A 16,937-nucleotide genomic window follows, 5' to 3' on the forward strand; every position below is an offset into this window, starting at 1 on the left:
CGTGACGATCAGGAAATGGGAGGAATGTCATGTGATACATTTCGTTCTACTTTTCATATAGCTAAAAAAAACATGACACATCTATCATAGTTTATATGTTACACCAACCTGTATTCTTGTCAACAAGTGAGTGTGTGAGTGAATGAGAGAGAGTGAGTGAGTGAGTGAGTGAGTGAGTGGGTGAGTGAGTGAGTGAGTGAGTGAGTGAGTGAGTGAGTGAGTGAGTGAGTAAGTGAGTAAGTGAGTGAGTGAGTGTGAGTGAGTGAGTGAGTGAGTGAGAGAGAGAGAGAGAGTGAGGAATAAACCTCACCTCGTTCCCCCCGACGTTCTTGTAGTTGCCCAGCAGCACCCCGTCCTGAGTCAGAGTCTGCACCATGCGGATCTGGTCCCGTAACCGGCCGGTCGGCATGTCTGAAACACGACAAGGAGGCAGAGAAAGTAAGTCTGGGCAAACTCTCTAGCAGGACCCGATGTTGTTTCCTTCAGAAAGGCACTTTCCCAACAATCCCAGACTTCGCTCAGGTGAAAATGAGTACCTTTAGTTATGTAGGTCCCTCAGATAGGACCTTAAAAGGAGCCCTGTTTGAGGACAGTCACATTTCGAGCTCGTTACAAGGTTACAAGGATATAGCACACTTATAGAAAGAGTTGGGGTCCATCCCAGTCTAAGGAGATGAAACATAACAGCCTGATTTTACAAACAAACAAAACAAAACAAACAAGACAACGTTTGGTCATCATCATAAAGTTGTAAAAAAACTGGCCGTGAAAAACATTTAAATGTAATGAAGCCATATTTCTTTTCCTGGACTGTCAAACCATGGAACTCTCTCGATGTCAACTGTACATGTCAAGACCATACAAGAGAAGAAGGAAAGAAAGGCGCACGTGTCAAGCTACCCACGACAGGTTACTTGTCCGCCGAGCTCCCACCAACCCACTCCGTTAAATGTCCCTGTCCACATACTGACCTGTGCGCTTCAAAACCATGACATTGTTTACTGCTATCTCCTGTGTAAATAATTTCCACCATACATTTACTTGTCTTCATTGTCTAGAAGATGTCAACTGTTTCCGAGGTCCTGTTTTCATTCTTTAAGACCTCAAAACCACAGTTCACTGCTTATCATCTCCTAGCAAAATAACTTTCACCACCCATTAACTTACTTCATTGCCTAAAGGTGGCCAAATGGCCTTGCATTGAACATTATCAATCAAGTTTATTGCAAATTCTTGCCCGTGGGCAATGATAATTGCAGGTAACATAGATTCAAACAGTGTAAAATACAATAACACAAGTGTCTACTCTGGTCTAAAACTAGTAAAAGCTAACTCTAGATCCTCGCTTATTGGGTTCGACTCCTTTTTCGAAGACAGTGGAAGACGAAAGATCCCACTTTTTCTATTATGTGTGGGTTTAGTGATGTTAAAAGGTGAACTGCTTTCTTTTTGTCGGTGAATGTCAGAAAGTTTGGATGGAATTTGATGGCCTCTTTGAACATTATGATCATGCCCGGACCAGATGACATTGAACACGTACGTTAAAGAAAAGATTCTGACCTGTGCGCTTGAGGACGAAGTCCACGAAGTAGTGCCAGGCGGTCTCGGTGTCCGTGGAGGTTGAGATGAGCTCCTCGTGATCCTCCTCCGGCTGTTCCCGGAACCCGAACACCTCCCGCCAGTAGTTGTCGTACGGCACGACGAGCGTGCTGCGTACTGACGTCATCAGGCCGTCCTGCGCCTGGTCCAGCGCCGTCACCACGTCAACGGTGGACGCCGAGTTCACCTGGACAACTGCACGGACGAGGAAGGTACGTAGTACAATGCTAAACGTTCTTCCATCAGAAAGCTCAAGGTACACACGGATCAAATTTTCAACGACCACTGTCACCTTCTTCAGGATCAACATTAATGACCAATCACTTCAGAACGTAAACTCGCGAGAATTAGGTACGTGATCTTATTTACACGTACACGTGATCCTGTGGATACGTGACGTCAGCAATTGGTCAAAAGTGCCAGGAAGTTTATAACGCCCACCGTCTAGTTCAGTAATGGTTAGAGTGCTGTGATCTTCTTCTTCCGTGTCATCACTACAGTGATGTGCACAGGCGACAGTGGTCATTGAAAATTTGATCTGTGTATACCTTCGTGTTGGAAGAAAGTTTAGAATTGAGCATCCATGATAAGTGGAAGGTGGTGTTTTAATGGGGAAAATACTAGTCACCTTCGTATGCAAGGCTTACTACTTGTCACTGGTCTGATATACGATGGTGAATAAAATCACTGATTGGGAACGACGACGTACCTGCCATGAATGCCGAGGATGGGATCTGAAACAACGGAAGTGGAGGTCATTACGAGGGTCATTTGCGGCAGAATAAGCTTGTTCACAGTGTAAAGAATTGAGCAGTGTAAAGAATTACGGGTGATTAATGTGTCAAAGTTGAAAACAATACATACATCACAAATTTGCTTTTAACTTTGATGTATTACCCACAATGCATCACAATGGACATGCGCACTTGAAACCGCGAAGAAGTTAATATTGATGAAATAAATGTCAAACAAGGAGTCAGACGGCGTTGAGCGAATCGCAGACGATGAAACAAGCATCCCACCTTCATCGCATGTAAAATCGTGGCGTTTTTCTCCTCCAGCATTTGTAAGAACCGGTCCAATTGGTCCACAGAGTCCAGCCCCTTGCTAGACGGTTCCAGGTCCAGCCAGTAGATACTCTGCCTTTCGGGGTCTGAATTGTGGAGAAATTCAATACGTTTTTTTAACGTCTGTTATTAATTATTATCTGCTATTAATCTTGAAGGGTAGACCCTTAAGTTTAAAAAAATAACTGATTTCCAAGGGAGCCCTGACGTAACTAGGCATGTCTCAACACAGAGTGACGGAAAGTGAAGGGTGAAATGTCAAACATGCGGGAGTGACAGGTACATGTAGGCCAGAGGTGGTAGAAAGTTTACAGCTGTAAGATATTCAAGTTCATATGGTGGATGGAAGAGGCTACTTTTTCACGGGAGGTATTGTTTTAGGCTTGCTTCTTCTTGTTCTTGTGTATTTTTCATATTCTAGTTTATGTTAGGTGATAGGCTGCATGGCTGCTTACTTGTACTGAACGGCACAGGCTTGCAGTACAGTAGATAGTATATGGCTTACTTGTACTGAACGGCACGGGCTTGCAGTACGGTAGGAGTAACATGGCTTACTTGTGCTGAAGGGGACGGGCTTGCAGTACGGTAGGGGAGAGCACGGCGGCCGGAGGCACTGGATGGGCTGGAGGGCGCACACCTCGTACTCTCCGCAGCTCGTCTCCTGGCGGGAAAACCACACGGTAACACAGGTTTGGATGGACGGATATACTTTATTGGCAACGCCCCAGGGGCGAGTCCTCTCATGCCAGCCGGCCGCTTGTGATCATTAAGCAACGACCCTGGCGTTGCGGTATGTGATCTGTTCTCTTGTGTTCGCGCTTGGAGCCAATCACGTCGCTCCTTACGCCCTAGAGGCAACGTGATTGGCTACTAAGGTTCCGTCTCGCAACAGGAGGAGGTATCTGATTGGCTGACGACTAGCCAGCACCTGCGAGGCGGGAAGGACGGGTCGACACAAGGACCGATAACACTAGTGTTGTTTCTAGTCCTACAGAAGCGGCGTCTGGCATGAGGGGATACTGGAGCGGAACATTCTGAGAACGCGTTTCACGAACCATGTGGATATTTCAAACGTTAGGTGCGAGCTGAGTGTGTCGTCCTTACTTTGCAGGGGTTGTCGCCGCACTCGCAGATCGGACACTGGTTCTCGTCAAACTTCGGGCCGTACTCGCAGTCCAGATCACAGTCCTCCAGCTGCTCACAGGTCGGCAACGCTCTTCCTGCGGCAAAACAAAATGGTCACGTCATATAAACGTAGAAGCCACAGGGATTTCTATGGTTATACCTCAGTCCTCAGCGTTCGCTGCTGGCTGGGTGGTAGGATGCTGTCGCACGGTACCGAGGAGGTGATGTTGGATGGGACGACTTCTCTCTTTCTCTTAGCAGCTAAAGATGGAATCGAGAGGGTCTGGAATAGCTTTAAAGATGTATATTCGTATTTCAGCCCCATCGCCGCAATTTAGATAGTTTGAAGAACTTGACGATATATCTTTTTTTCTTCACTTCAAGACTCACATGGCTCACACCATTCACATGACGACTTCTGTACCGACCGGTAAAAGTTCACAGTCTCAGAAATACCCCTATATTTCTGATAAGTTTTATGGCTGCAAGGTTATCACATTGTGTAAGTCTACCTAGTAAGGCGTACTGCTCATCGTGGATAACCTCCTCCTGATCCTCCGGCACGGCGTTGTTGACGGGCGGTGGCGGCTCGGCCGTGTCGGGGATCGGCGTCCAGTCCAGGTCCGGCGCCCAGCCCGTACACTCCCGCTGCCCGTAGTACGACGGGAACTGCGAACAGTTCAGGCTGTCGGGCCAGCTGTAGCCGTACTGCGTCATCAGCACTGCGCAGCCGCTGTAGCTGCTCTCACACATCTCTTTGCACGGCGGGATGACGTCAGGGTTGTCCTCACGGCATGGAGGGGCGTACAGCGTGCACAGGAAACTCCTAAACACAACATACATAAAACTAAGCCACGGAGGGGCGTACACTGTATATAGGAAACTCCTAAATACAACATACATAACACTTAGTCACGGAGGGGCGAACAGCGTGCAAAGGAAACTTCTGCAAACAGACAGATTTGGTGTTAACACTTGACAAGGATGGAGGGGCGTAAAAATGCACCAGAAACTCCTCTAAACAACAGAAAGAATGGTGTTAACGCTTTACCACTCACGCACTCACGCAGTCACGCACTCACGCCCATTGTGAGGAGAACACTTCCAACATGTACTGTCATGACGATAGGGTCACCTGAAGAAGGGGGAGCACTCTATCTCCACCAGCGGCCAGAAGCGGTGCAGCTCCCGCCCGACCTGCTCCTGCGTCCCGTGGCCGAGCCCGTTGGGCAGGCGGGTGGAGTTGTAGGTCAGACCCTGGCACAGCGGCACCGTCAGCTGGTCACACCGTCTGCTGCGGTCTGCGGGAAAACACAGGTTTCCTTAACTTGTATGAGCATGTCCTTGTGTGTGCGCGTGTGTGCCCGTGTGTGTGCGCGTATGTGCCCATGTGTGTGCGCGTGTGTGCCCATGTGTGTGCGCGTGTGTGTCCATGTGTGTGCGTGTCTGTGTTTGTGCACAACAGATTTCCTTGACGTGTATGTGCATGGCTTGTGTGTGCGTATCCGTGATTGCGTGTCTGTTTGTTTGTGCGTTTCAATGTGTGTGCGGGTCCGTGTGTATGCCTGTCCGTGTATGTGTGCGTATCAGTGTGTGTGCGTATATAAATATCACGATCAACGGACACAAACAGTATAGTTTCATGAGCTCAGTCCGACCTCCACAGCAGCTCGTGCTTGGTTGTTTCTTACCATGTATCCGCATGTCGAAGGTCTCCTGGTCGTATCCATGTGTGTATGTGTGTGTGTGTGTGTGTGTGTGTGTGGGTGTGTGTGTGGGGGGGGGGGGTGTCTGTGCGTGTGCGTGTGTGTGTGCACCGCCTGTGCCAACCTTACCATGTATCCGCATGACGAAGGTCTCCTGGTCGTACCCGTGTGTGTGTGTGTGTGTGTGTGTGTGTGTGTGTGTGTGTGTTGTCTGTGTGTGTGTGTGTCTGTGTCTGTGTTGTCTGTGTGAGTGTATATGTGTGTGTGTGTGTGTGTTTGTGTATGTGTGTGTGTGCGTGTGTGTGTGTGTATGTGTGTGTGTGTGTGTGTTTGTGTATGTGTGTGTGTGTGTGTGTGTATGTTTGTGTATGTTTGTGTATGTGCATGTGTGTGTTTGTGTATGTGTGTGTGCGTGTGTATGTGTGTGTGTGTGTGTGTGTATCTGTGTGTGTGTGTGTGTTTGTGTATGTGTGTGTGTGTGTGTGTTCGTGTATGTTTGTGTATGTGTATGTGTGTGTTTGTGTATGTGTGTGTGCGTGTGTGCCTGTGCCTGTGTGTATGCTTGTATATGCGTGTCTGTGAGTATGCGTGTATGTGTGTACCACCTGTGCCAACCTTACCATGTATCCGCATGTCGAAGGTCTCCTGGTCGTACCCGAACTTGTTAGTGGCCCTGCACGTGTAGACGGCGGCGTGCGTCTGGGTCACGTTGCCGAAGAAAAGCGTCGTCCTCGTCTGAGATAGGAAAAGGCGACTTGTACTGTTAACACTACTAATTTTTGCTGTTAACCATGAGATTTCAAACGAGAAAAGAAACTACGAAAGAATAGAGGAGAGGAACAATTGGACCGTCCTAAGGCCAAGACTAACGTCACATTTCCAAAGCGGGGCCCGGCCGGGCTTTTTGGTTTGTTTTGAAACAAGAAATAGAAACGTATAACAAGACATAGAAATGAACAAATAATTTCCGAAAGCTACCCGGCCGGGCCCCGGGTTGGAAATTGTGATCCAGGCCTAAGCCCCGCACACGTACCTTGTCCTGGTCGGTCTCGTAGATGATCTCCCAGCCCTTCATGCCGTTATCCTCGGGCCGGACCTCCTGTCCGTTTGAGAACCACGCTGGGGGGTCTGCAGGGGGGTCCGCCGTGACCCGGCACGTTAGCGACACCATAGAGCCCTCCCGCGCCCGGACCGCATGTGGGCCCTCTCGGTCCACTTCGGGTTTACCTGATGAAGCAAAATGGTTAGTCAATGTGAACGTTAGAACCACGCCGGGTAGTCCGCCGGTGTGTCTACGGTTATAGGGACACCGTGCCCCACACCACCCCCACCCCCCACCCGCGCCCGGACCGTATGCGTAGAAGTACATATATGTCTGTTTAGTTGCACTGTAAGTAGTTGTCGCTGTACTTTTGCAGTGTCAATAAAGATTTTAGTGGCAGGCAACCATCTATCATGTGGTCTAGTGATTAGGTAGCAGAACACAGTTTTCGGCCTATGGGGATTTCTATAGTAAAGGGCCTCAAGGTGACTGGCTTCGACGCATTAAAAAATAAAGTAGGGTGCACTTTTTGGATACCAAAATTGGATATGTTTGAGTTGAAGGTACAAGCCACAGAATATTAAAAAACAAAAAAATCCTGTCGGCGTATCGTCTTCTCACGCCCTCTTTGAAATGCCCCTCTGCGGAGGTCACAGAACTGCAGCCGTCTTACACCAGAAAGGCAGTTGCGTAATGGGGCGCATTTATACACGAAATAGAAAACTTTTACAATCCAACCATACAGTCTCAGAGTCGACACCTTCCGTGACCACGTAGGACAGGTTATATCTGGCTGCCCCTCAAATAAGGCTTTTTACATCTCCTTCAACAGGTTTATCCGTACTATTTTATGTACCCGCGTCATACACCCCGGGGTTCGCGGATAAATACTGTGTTCTGCTACCTTAGCGGTAGGCATCCATCTCCCATGTTGTCTAGTGATTAGCGGCAGGCATCCATCTCCAATGTGGTCTAGTGATTATCGGCAGGCATCCATGTCGGATCTAGTCTAGCGGTTAGAATTCCTTGTATCCATCTCGAATGTGGTCTAGTGGTTCGCTATAGGCATCCAGCTCCCATGCGGTTTAGTGGTTAGGATTCCTGGCATCTATCTTGGAAGTGGTCTAGTGATTAGCGGCAGGCATCCATCTCGCATCTAGTCTAGCGGTTAGAATTCCTTGTATCCATCTCGAATGTGGTCTAGTGGTTCGCTACAGGCACCCATCCCCCATGTGGTCTAGTGGTTCGCTACAGGCACCCATTTCCCATGTGGTCTAGTGGTCTAGATTTTATGACACAAAGGACATTTTATGGACATTATGAAAAATGACATTTTTGAGAGCATTATTCTTGATTCCTCGACTTTCTTTACATTTTCATTGAACATCTCTACATTTTTGCTCTAGCACAGGAATAATGAAGATTGCCCTGTACGTACCTTTGACGTCGATGTACGTTTCCTTGACGGCCTCCGGGAAGCGCGCGCTGGACGCCACGCACTCGTACGCGCCTTCCGCCGTGTACTCCACCTTAGAGAAGGCCAGCGGGTTCTTAAAGTACTCCTCCGTGCCCTTACGTCGCCACCTGAAGACGTCAACAGAAATAGATAGCGACGCGTTTTTCCAAGTGTATAACGAAGACAAATGCGTCTTCTTCAGAAGTTAACGGCACTAGCCACGTGTCTCTAGATCCTTCGAAAAATCCCCTCGTCAAACAACCATTTTGTCTATCAGAGCCAGGTTCATTACAATAATTTTCATATTTCATATATCATTCATATTTGTTCTCAGGAAATACCTCTGTGAATAGAATATCTTATTATCCGGGCTTACATGACGGAAGGCTTGGGGTTGCCTTCCGCGATACAGTCCAGCTGGAAGGTCTGTCCGGACCTGGCGTGGATGTAGTCTCCAAACGTCGCCTGGATGGTGGGAGGGGCTGAGGAGAGGGACATGTACAAGTCAAGTTTTAACTTAAAAGGTCGCAGAATACAGTATTTCGCCTATGGAGATTTACATGTAGTTACATCGAGTACATATATCAAGTGGACTGATACTTGCCGTTGCCGACTTCTTGCCTTTCGACTCCCTCTACGCAAGGGGCTAATTGCCTTCAGGCGAAAATGTACATAGATCGAAGAAATGAAAAAACATTAACTCATACAGTCTCCGTAGGGACGTTTTCATCCACCAATCAGCACAGTTCTGTCTCGCCGACGTCCAACAGAAGAATTTTTCTAGCACTGCGCCGCGTTACTCTACCCAAGATACTATCGATGGTTCGCATCCTTCCAGACGAAAAAAAAATGAGAAGCCTTTAATATCTGTTCGGACATGCACCTTTGACCAGCACGGTGAGCGGCGGAGCGGCCACGGCTGTGGAGGCCACCAGGCGGTCCCTGTTGATGCACCGCTCACTGCCGCCCGGCAGGGGGAACCTGCGGAACAGTTCAACGTGAACACAAGTTAACACCAGAACATAAACTTCCTAGCACTTATGACCAATTGCTGACGTCACGTATCCGCAAGATCACATGTTCATGACATTACGTGTCCGTAACTCTCACTCTCGTTTATGTTCTGAAGCAAAAACTTGATCCGTGCATACCTTTGAAATGGCCTTTTGAAATGATAGTCTCTTTTTGAAACTGTCATTGCGTTTTTCAACGGTCGTTGTACTAGGGACCTCCGTCACTTTGAGTATTAGCAAGCTCTGTTCTTAGAATTGAGGCTGTTTGACTTGGTGTGGAAGCCAATATTTTTCAATTTATCACAAAGCAATCGTAAATGTGTCGGTTCCATCGGAGGAGACACACCCACTGACCTGGAGCAGTCAAGTTGTTCTGGCCAGGGGAAGCCGAACTTGTTCATGAGCCTGGCGCAGTCGGAGCGGCTCGTCTCGCACAGCGGGCGGCAGGGCGGGATGACGGCCCGGGAACTGCTCTCCGCGTCGTACGGCGGCGCGTAAAGGTTACACAGGAAGTACCTGGCGTAATACAGGTAACATAACGTACAGGTTACACAGGAAATACCTGCACAGGTAACATATCGTACAGGTTACAAAGAAAGTACCTGCACAGGTAACATAACGTACAGGTTACACAGGAAATACCTGGCGTAACTCGGGTAACATAACGTACAGGTTACACAGGATCGCACGTTGTGGAGAGACATGAACTTGTGTAGGGTTAGGGTTAGGATCAGGGTTAAGGTTAGGGTTGGGTTAGGATTGGCGCTAAGTTAAGGTTTGTGTAGTTTCTTACTTGAGTTCAGGTGAACATCGCACGTTGAGTAGAGGCATGAACTTGTGCAGGTGCAGCCTGGCCTCCTCCTGTGACCTATGACCCAGGATGTTGGGGTAGGTAGTCAGGTTGTACTGCATGTCTCTACAGGCAGGGATGTAGATAGGCTCCCGTGTGCGGGTTCGCTGCTCTGCGGAGGAAAAGGAGTTCCTTACTTCAGCGCAAATAAAGGTGGCTTACTGGATATGCGAAACAAGCATTCCGTTCGTCTCCAACGTAACGGCAAGCGCGTTATAGCCGAAGTGTTGGTGGCATTGCAAACTTACGTCCTAGTCTTGCGCAGCTTGTACATATTGTAAAACACCGATGCGTTACGTCTAAAGGCGGTCTACCGATTATGAGAAACAAACAAAGCTACCCTTTATCTCCAGGGTGAAAGTGAGCTCGTTGGAGCCGAAAGAGTTGGTGGCCCTGCAAACATGGTCCCCTCACAACCTACCATGCATTACGCAGCGTGTACATACTGTACAAACCGATGCCATATTCTAAAGACGGTATACGGGTCGTGGTAACGCGCAAGAAACAAACCCTTCATCTCCAGCGTGACAGTGAGCTCGTTGGAGCCGAAGGAGTTGGTAGCCTTGCAGACGTAGTCCCCGGCCTGGTGCAGGCGGATGCTGTAGACGGTCAGCACGCTGGTGGTCACTCCGTCCAGCTCCTGCCGCATGATCTTCACTCGGTCCGACCGCTCCTTCTCGGATAGCACCTAGCAACGGGAGAAAAACATCGTCAGCGCCTAGCAACGAAGAGAACAAAAACGTCAGACAGAACATTTGTACCTACCAACCACCACTCGGTCCGACCGCTCCTTCTCAGATAGCACCTAGCAACGGAGAGGGCAACAAGAACGCAATTTCTATTAACCAATTAGAATTAGAATAACTCCAGGAAGAAGTCCGGGCATTCAATTTTGGTGCATCTTTCACCCAAAACAAACAGTGAACATGTGGGCTACCACGCTGCTGAAATTCTGTCCTCGTAAAAGTTTCTATCACCTCCCCGATTGGTAGATTGAATGAGACGTTTAAAAAAGCAGATATCAGTGGATGTGTATTGTAAACAGACCTTTTCTCCGCCGTGCTCATCTCTCCAGACCCAGATGACGTAAGGAGACGGGTCCGCTAGCACCTCGCACACCATGATGGCGGTGTCTCCCTCCCTCACTACCAGGGTGGAGGACCCGCCTAGCCGCACCACCGGCCGGCCTGGGGAGGCAGACACATGGTTAGACTCTGCCCTGACCCTAACCTCTAACCCCTAACCCTAACCTCAACCCTAGGCCCAACCCTAACCCTAACCCTCAGACCATGATGGCGGTGTCTCCCTCCCTCACTACCAGGGTGGATGACCCGCCTAGCCGCACCACCGGCCGGCCTGAGGAGGCAGACACATGGTTAGACTCTGCCCTGACCCTAACCTCTAACCCCTAACCCTAACCTCAACCCTAGGCCCAACCCTAACCCTAACCCTCAGACCATGATGGCGGTGTCTCCCTCCCTCACTACCAGGGTGGATGACCCGCCTAGCCGCACCACCGGCCGGCCTGAGGAGGCAGACACACGGTAAGTCCCTAGCCCTCACACTAACACATACAGTCAGACTCTTGGAGCCCTCCACTGAGTTCCTATCACACTGCAAAGTAACTAGAGCGGACTGAAAAGTATGTTGATTAGTCAACTAGAAAGACGAGATGACCATTGAAGTTACCTTGTACGTTGATGAAGATCTCCCTGGTGACGTCAGCGAAGCCGTAACTTGACGCCACGCACTCGTACGTCCCCTCCTCCACATAGTCCAGCTCCTTAGAATCACAGAAGCAACAAATTATGCGATTAAGGTGGTGATTTTTGTCTTTCTCTGCTACCAAGAAAGAAGGCAAGCACATCTCCTCTAGATATAGCCAACAGCAGCTTTTCGAACCAGTTACAAGAATGTCCATCCCTGTCACATGTATGTTTCCTCTGTCCTTCATTGGTTCGTTTGTTGGTTCATACCCTTGCAGTGCCACATAAGTGCCACATAAGTTTGCTGTTGTTTGCTGTTTCAGTAGCTGCTTGGGTACACTGTAAATGCATCTAAGTACGCGGTGATTTAATTTCGTGGTAGCGGGAAAAAAGGACTTTTCGCGGTGGTTTTATTTTCACGGTAACACCATAGACTGCAGTCTAATACCATAAATTGATAATAGAAAAATTTTCGCGGTGGTTTTAAGTTCGCGATGAGGGTTGCTACCCCTTCCCCTCCGCCATTTTACGTCCCGTCCCCAACGGAGATGCCCTACCCAGGATTAGAACCCGAGTCTCCCAGTTACCAGCTATCAAATTGTAACCAGAAGCTCCGCCATGAGGCTGCTACCAGTTCAGCTACAGGGACATCCCTGGCAAATGACCTTCACTGACCTTGAAGGTCAGCAGGTACAGGGTTGTGTTTACTGACCTTGAAGGTGAGCGGGTTGTCCAGATACAGGGTTGTGTTCTGCCGTCTCCAGCGCACGCGTGGCTCCGGGTTCCCGTCAGCCTCACAGAACAGGGAGAAATCCTTCCCCGCGCCGACTATCAGCTTTTTCGGGAAGGTGGGTGCGATCTTGGGGGGACCTGTGCAAGAAATAGCAAGAAATATTCAGTTTGATTTTAGTCTTAGAAACAGTCAAACCTGTCTCTCCGGGAAGGTGGACTCGATCTTGGGGCGACTTGCGCACGAAATATTCAGTCTGATTTTTCTCTTAGAAAGAGTCGATTCTGTCCATGGCAACCGATTTTTCCAAATTCGTTCTGCATTCGACGTAGACAGGTTTGACTAGACCAGCTTTTGCTTCGTGTATACGTAGAGGTTTTGTCTGCTTCCATACTAGTACCTAGTTGTTCAGGCACTATTGCTGGAAGGATGCCTACATTGCTGGCAAGTTTAGGTGGCGCTTTACTTTACTGTGCTATACATATGGCAGTGCCTGTCGTGTCCAAAGCCGTATTGTACTGTGTCTGTAGCGTGGATAGTGCGGTGTTGTACTGACGTGCGGGTTCGTTGTTGATGATGTTTTACTATATTGTGCTTTACAAATGTCAGTGTCTGTAGTGAACAGAGCCGTCCTATATATACTGACGTGCGGGTTCGTTGTTGATGACTGGCAGCAGCGTGACCTCGGCAGGCACCATGGTGTCCTTACTGATGCAGCCCCCGCGGGTGTTCTCCTCAGGAAACCGGCTGGGAGGGAGACACGACACGTCATGTACGTATTGTTTGCATATTTCATATTTATCTCATTCTAACAGGGTAAAAATCACACTCAGGCCACGGCCTGCTTTTCAGTTGTCCCTTGACACATACAACAGCATAACTAGGACATATCCACATATCATATATTATATACACATATCCATATGTAATTCTAAGTTTATGATAGGAATGACTTTTTTTTCTTTTCTAGACATGAAAATGTGACCAAGCTATAGCTAAGACCAAAACGACTGGACACGACTGGACGCATCACATCCTAGAATTGACGTACTTTTAGTCTGATAATCTGATAGCTCACTAGTTACTATGACCATCATTGTACACTTCACGTTTTCTATATCACGTTTTCATCACGTTACAAATCTGTGTTACCTGCACTCGAGCTGCTGTGGCCATTGGAAGCCGAACTTGTTCATGAGGTTCTCACAGCTGCGGCGGCTGCTCTGGCAGAACTCGCGGCACGGCGGCAGGGCGGCGCCTTCAGCGGTCTGGGGGGAAACGGACTTTCCTTAGGAACACACTTCAAAACACATTCACCTGTACAAGATAAGTTGATACAGCAACTAGATAGAGAGGCCAGTATTGCAGTAAATGAGCTTTCTTTGGGAACTCTTGGTGAGGTCATGAAGCCAATACCTTCAAATCACATTTACTTTTACAAGATACCTGTCTGATGTGGCTACTCGAGTCCAGGGCAGCTGACTGACCAGTACGAACCAGGACAGCTAACTGACCAGCCCGACAGCGTAACCACTGACCAGCCCGACAGAGTGACCACTGACCAGCCCGACAGCGTGACCACTGACCAGCCCAACAGCGTGACCACTGACCAGCCCGACAGCGTGACCACTGACCAGCCCGACAGTGTGACCACTGTCACTGACCAGCCCGACAGCGTGACCACTGACCAGCCCGACAGTGTGACCACTGACCAGCCCGACAGTGTGACCACTGACCAGCCCGACAGCGTGACCACTGACCAGTCCGTAACACCTACCTTCTTGTCACAGGGTGGCGCGTACAGCGTGCAGATGAAGCTGAGGATGTCGGGAGAGCACGGCATCTTGGCCAGCGGGTGGAACCGCTGGATGTCCTGCGCGGCTTCGCCCTGCACGGCGTGCCCCAGGAAGTTCGGGTAGCTGGTCAGGCTGTACGGCAGGTCCACGCACATCGGGATCTCCACCTCCTCACACTCGGTACGGTTAGAGTCTGGGGAGGGATAAAATAACTGGTCAGGCTGTACGGCAGGTCCTCACACATCTCCACTTCCTCACACTCGGTACGGTTAGAGTCTGGGGATAAAATAACTGGTCAGGCTGTAAGGCAGGTCCTCACACATCTCCACCTCCTCACACTCAGTACGGTTAGAGTCTGGGGAGGGGTAAAATAACTGGTCAGGCTGTAAGGCAGGTCCTCACACATCTCCACTTCCTCACACTCAGTACGGTTAGAGTCTGGGGAGGGATAAAATAACTGGTCAGGCTGTAAGGCAGGTCCTCACACATCTCCACTTCCTCACACATCTCCACTTCCTCACACTCGGTACGGTTAGAGTCTGGGGAGAGATAAAATAACTGGTCAGGCTGTAAGGCAGGTCCTCACACATCTCCACTTCCTCACACATCTCCACTTCCTCACACTCGGTACGGTTAGAGTCTGGGGAGGGATAAAATAACTGGTCAGGCTGTAAGACAGGTCCTCACACATCTCCACTTCCTCACACTCGGTACGGTTAGAGTCTGGGGAGGGGTAAAATAACTGGTCAGGCTGTAAGACAGGTCCTCACACATCTCCACTTCCTCACACTCAGTACGGTTAGATTCTGGGGAATAGGGGAGCAAAGGAAAGTCATCTACATCTCTTTGTCTTCCTTTCTACTACTACTAGACGTTTTTGCCCACTTTAAGGTAGGTCTTCCCTGTGACGCTTCCCGAGATGCTCAGCTCCTTGCACACGTACCAGCCCTGGTCGGCAATACTATAACTACTACTACTACTACCGCTACTACTACTACTACAGCCACCAGACGTTTTTGCCACTCACCGTCCACCCTGAGGTAAGTTTTCCCGGTGACGCTTCCCGAGATGCTCAGCGCCTTGCACACGTACCAGCCCTGGTCCTCCTTGTTGACGCGTCTGATGACGAGCTCCCCGCTGTTCGTCACGCGCAGGCGCCCTGCCGTCTTTCCAGGGAAGTGCAGATTCTAGGGAGCGGGAAGAGAACATATCAGGTCTAAATCAGCGAAAACAATAAGCTATTCCACAGTACAAACTGCGCCTGCTACATTAACAAAATACGCCCTGCGGTCTTACCGGGGAAGTGCAGAATCTGCGGCATTAGGACAAAAGGTATCCCCTTTTAACAGACGTAAACAGTAAGGTGCTTCACGTTTTTATGTCAAATGTGCAGTTTAATGCATTGTGGGTAATACATATATATAAGAAATACCAAGGAGCTTGCAATTTTGACAGGTTGCTAAAACTGCATCACATCGTGAACTACCACGTAATTAATTATAAACCCCTCCAAGACTTAGAGGGTCCATGCACGTGACAGCAACCAGGCGCACCGTACATTTTCTCGGCCACATTTCCATTTCCTCTTTAAAAAAGACTTACTTAACAGTTGCTTATAGGTATGATGCATATAGATAACACTAGATTTGCTCGACCGTATATGACAGACATGTTAAGTTAAACCAGTTACAGGACTTGACGGGCCCCAGTTGTGAGGAACTGAAGAAGTGACCGCCACAACAATGCACGGTCCATCTCGTAAGTAAAATACACAGATTCCGGTGGAGGCTTTAGATTGTATCTGGGGCGTGACCGGGTTCTCCGTGGCCTTGAGCTACATGCGGCACGTTTGAATATTTACAGTTTGACCCAGATTTCATTTATCCCAGAGGTGCCAGGTTTTCACGAGTCACGGATCTCCCCACTGGGCCGAACACTTGTAAACGCTTGGTAGGTTGAAGTTATAAATAGTAATTTTTCAGAAACTGTTCATGGTGGGTTCATTTGTTTGATGATACAGGGAAGGTCTAGTTGTAGACAATATGACCCAGATTTCATTTATCGCAGAGGTGCCAGGTTTTCACGAGTCACGGATCTCCCCACTGGGCCGAACGTCAGGCGAAACCGTGTGTAAACTTGTGGCGGGCGGAAGATATAGGAATTTCTTAGAAACAGTTCCCGATGGCTGCATTTCTTGTATGTTACAGGGAATTTGCTAGAAAGACCACACCAGTACATAGAAATTGAATTTGATCGGTCTGGCAACAAGTTATTCTGCTCTCAAACCTTAAATGCAACGCTATCATTATGAACCAATTAAATTGTTTAAATTGTAACAGAAAAAAATTAGAATTAACGGATTTTTCAACTGAGAGAACCAGTCCTTCGGTTATTTGACCCAATCACCTAGCTAGGGCAGGTGACTACAGGTGACTTTTACTTCAGTTTCGGAAACTTTATACAGTGTCAAGAGCCGTTATGCATGTGGTACCTGGCTGTGCTATTATGACACAAAGGTATAACAAGTGTGACAGGTGTGTAACAGGTGTGTAACAGGTGCGGTACCTGGCTGCCCTCCTTGTACCAGAAGATGGCAGGAGGCGGGTTGCCGGTTGCCTGGCATTTAAACGTCGCTGTTTCCTTCCAGGCGATGGTGACGTTTTCTGGGTACACCAGGACGGCAGGGCGGACTCGGGCTGTGAGATGACGGGAAACATTAACGTTTTCATGAGAAATACTAAGTAATTAGCTTATTAACGTGTTCCATACGTTTTGTCGGTACATGCACCAGGACGTACTGCCGGCCGGACTCGCGCAGTAGGGCAGGAAAATACTAGTATGCGCTCA

The 16,937-nt window shown here is 48.8% G+C and overlaps 1 protein-coding gene across 1 annotated transcript in view; it reads right to left on the minus strand.

Annotated features, from left to right (window-relative positions):
• LOC118409232 overlaps positions 1 to 16,937 on the minus strand; it is a 32,950-nt gene that overhangs the window by 9,283 nt on the left and 6,730 nt on the right. Inside the window, exons 2-25 of the mRNA XM_035810099.1 lie at positions 16,656 to 16,786; positions 15,118 to 15,277; positions 13,805 to 14,283; positions 13,447 to 13,562; positions 12,941 to 13,041; positions 12,277 to 12,434; positions 11,548 to 11,641; positions 10,906 to 11,045; positions 10,369 to 10,546; positions 9,802 to 9,970; positions 9,363 to 9,524; positions 8,879 to 8,976; positions 8,372 to 8,477; positions 7,978 to 8,123; positions 6,531 to 6,724; positions 6,118 to 6,232; positions 4,927 to 5,092; positions 4,304 to 4,617; positions 3,771 to 3,886; positions 3,222 to 3,327; positions 2,622 to 2,752; positions 2,309 to 2,333; positions 1,561 to 1,794; positions 306 to 411 (exon numbers count right to left, since the gene is read on the minus strand). Coding sequence (XP_035665992.1) covers positions 306 to 411; positions 1,561 to 1,794; positions 2,309 to 2,333; positions 2,622 to 2,752; positions 3,222 to 3,327; positions 3,771 to 3,886; positions 4,304 to 4,617; positions 4,927 to 5,092; positions 6,118 to 6,232; positions 6,531 to 6,724; positions 7,978 to 8,123; positions 8,372 to 8,477; positions 8,879 to 8,976; positions 9,363 to 9,524; positions 9,802 to 9,970; positions 10,369 to 10,546; positions 10,906 to 11,045; positions 11,548 to 11,641; positions 12,277 to 12,434; positions 12,941 to 13,041; positions 13,447 to 13,562; positions 13,805 to 14,283; positions 15,118 to 15,277; positions 16,656 to 16,786 — 3,745 coding nt within the window. The remainder of the gene's footprint in view (positions 1 to 305; positions 412 to 1,560; positions 1,795 to 2,308; positions 2,334 to 2,621; positions 2,753 to 3,221; positions 3,328 to 3,770; positions 3,887 to 4,303; positions 4,618 to 4,926; positions 5,093 to 6,117; positions 6,233 to 6,530; positions 6,725 to 7,977; positions 8,124 to 8,371; positions 8,478 to 8,878; positions 8,977 to 9,362; positions 9,525 to 9,801; positions 9,971 to 10,368; positions 10,547 to 10,905; positions 11,046 to 11,547; positions 11,642 to 12,276; positions 12,435 to 12,940; positions 13,042 to 13,446; positions 13,563 to 13,804; positions 14,284 to 15,117; positions 15,278 to 16,655; positions 16,787 to 16,937) is intronic.

This window comes from Branchiostoma floridae, chromosome 2, assembly GCF_000003815.2.
Source record: "Branchiostoma floridae strain S238N-H82 chromosome 2, Bfl_VNyyK, whole genome shotgun sequence".
NCBI classification, from domain to species: domain Eukaryota; kingdom Metazoa; phylum Chordata; class Leptocardii; order Amphioxiformes; family Branchiostomatidae; genus Branchiostoma; species Branchiostoma floridae.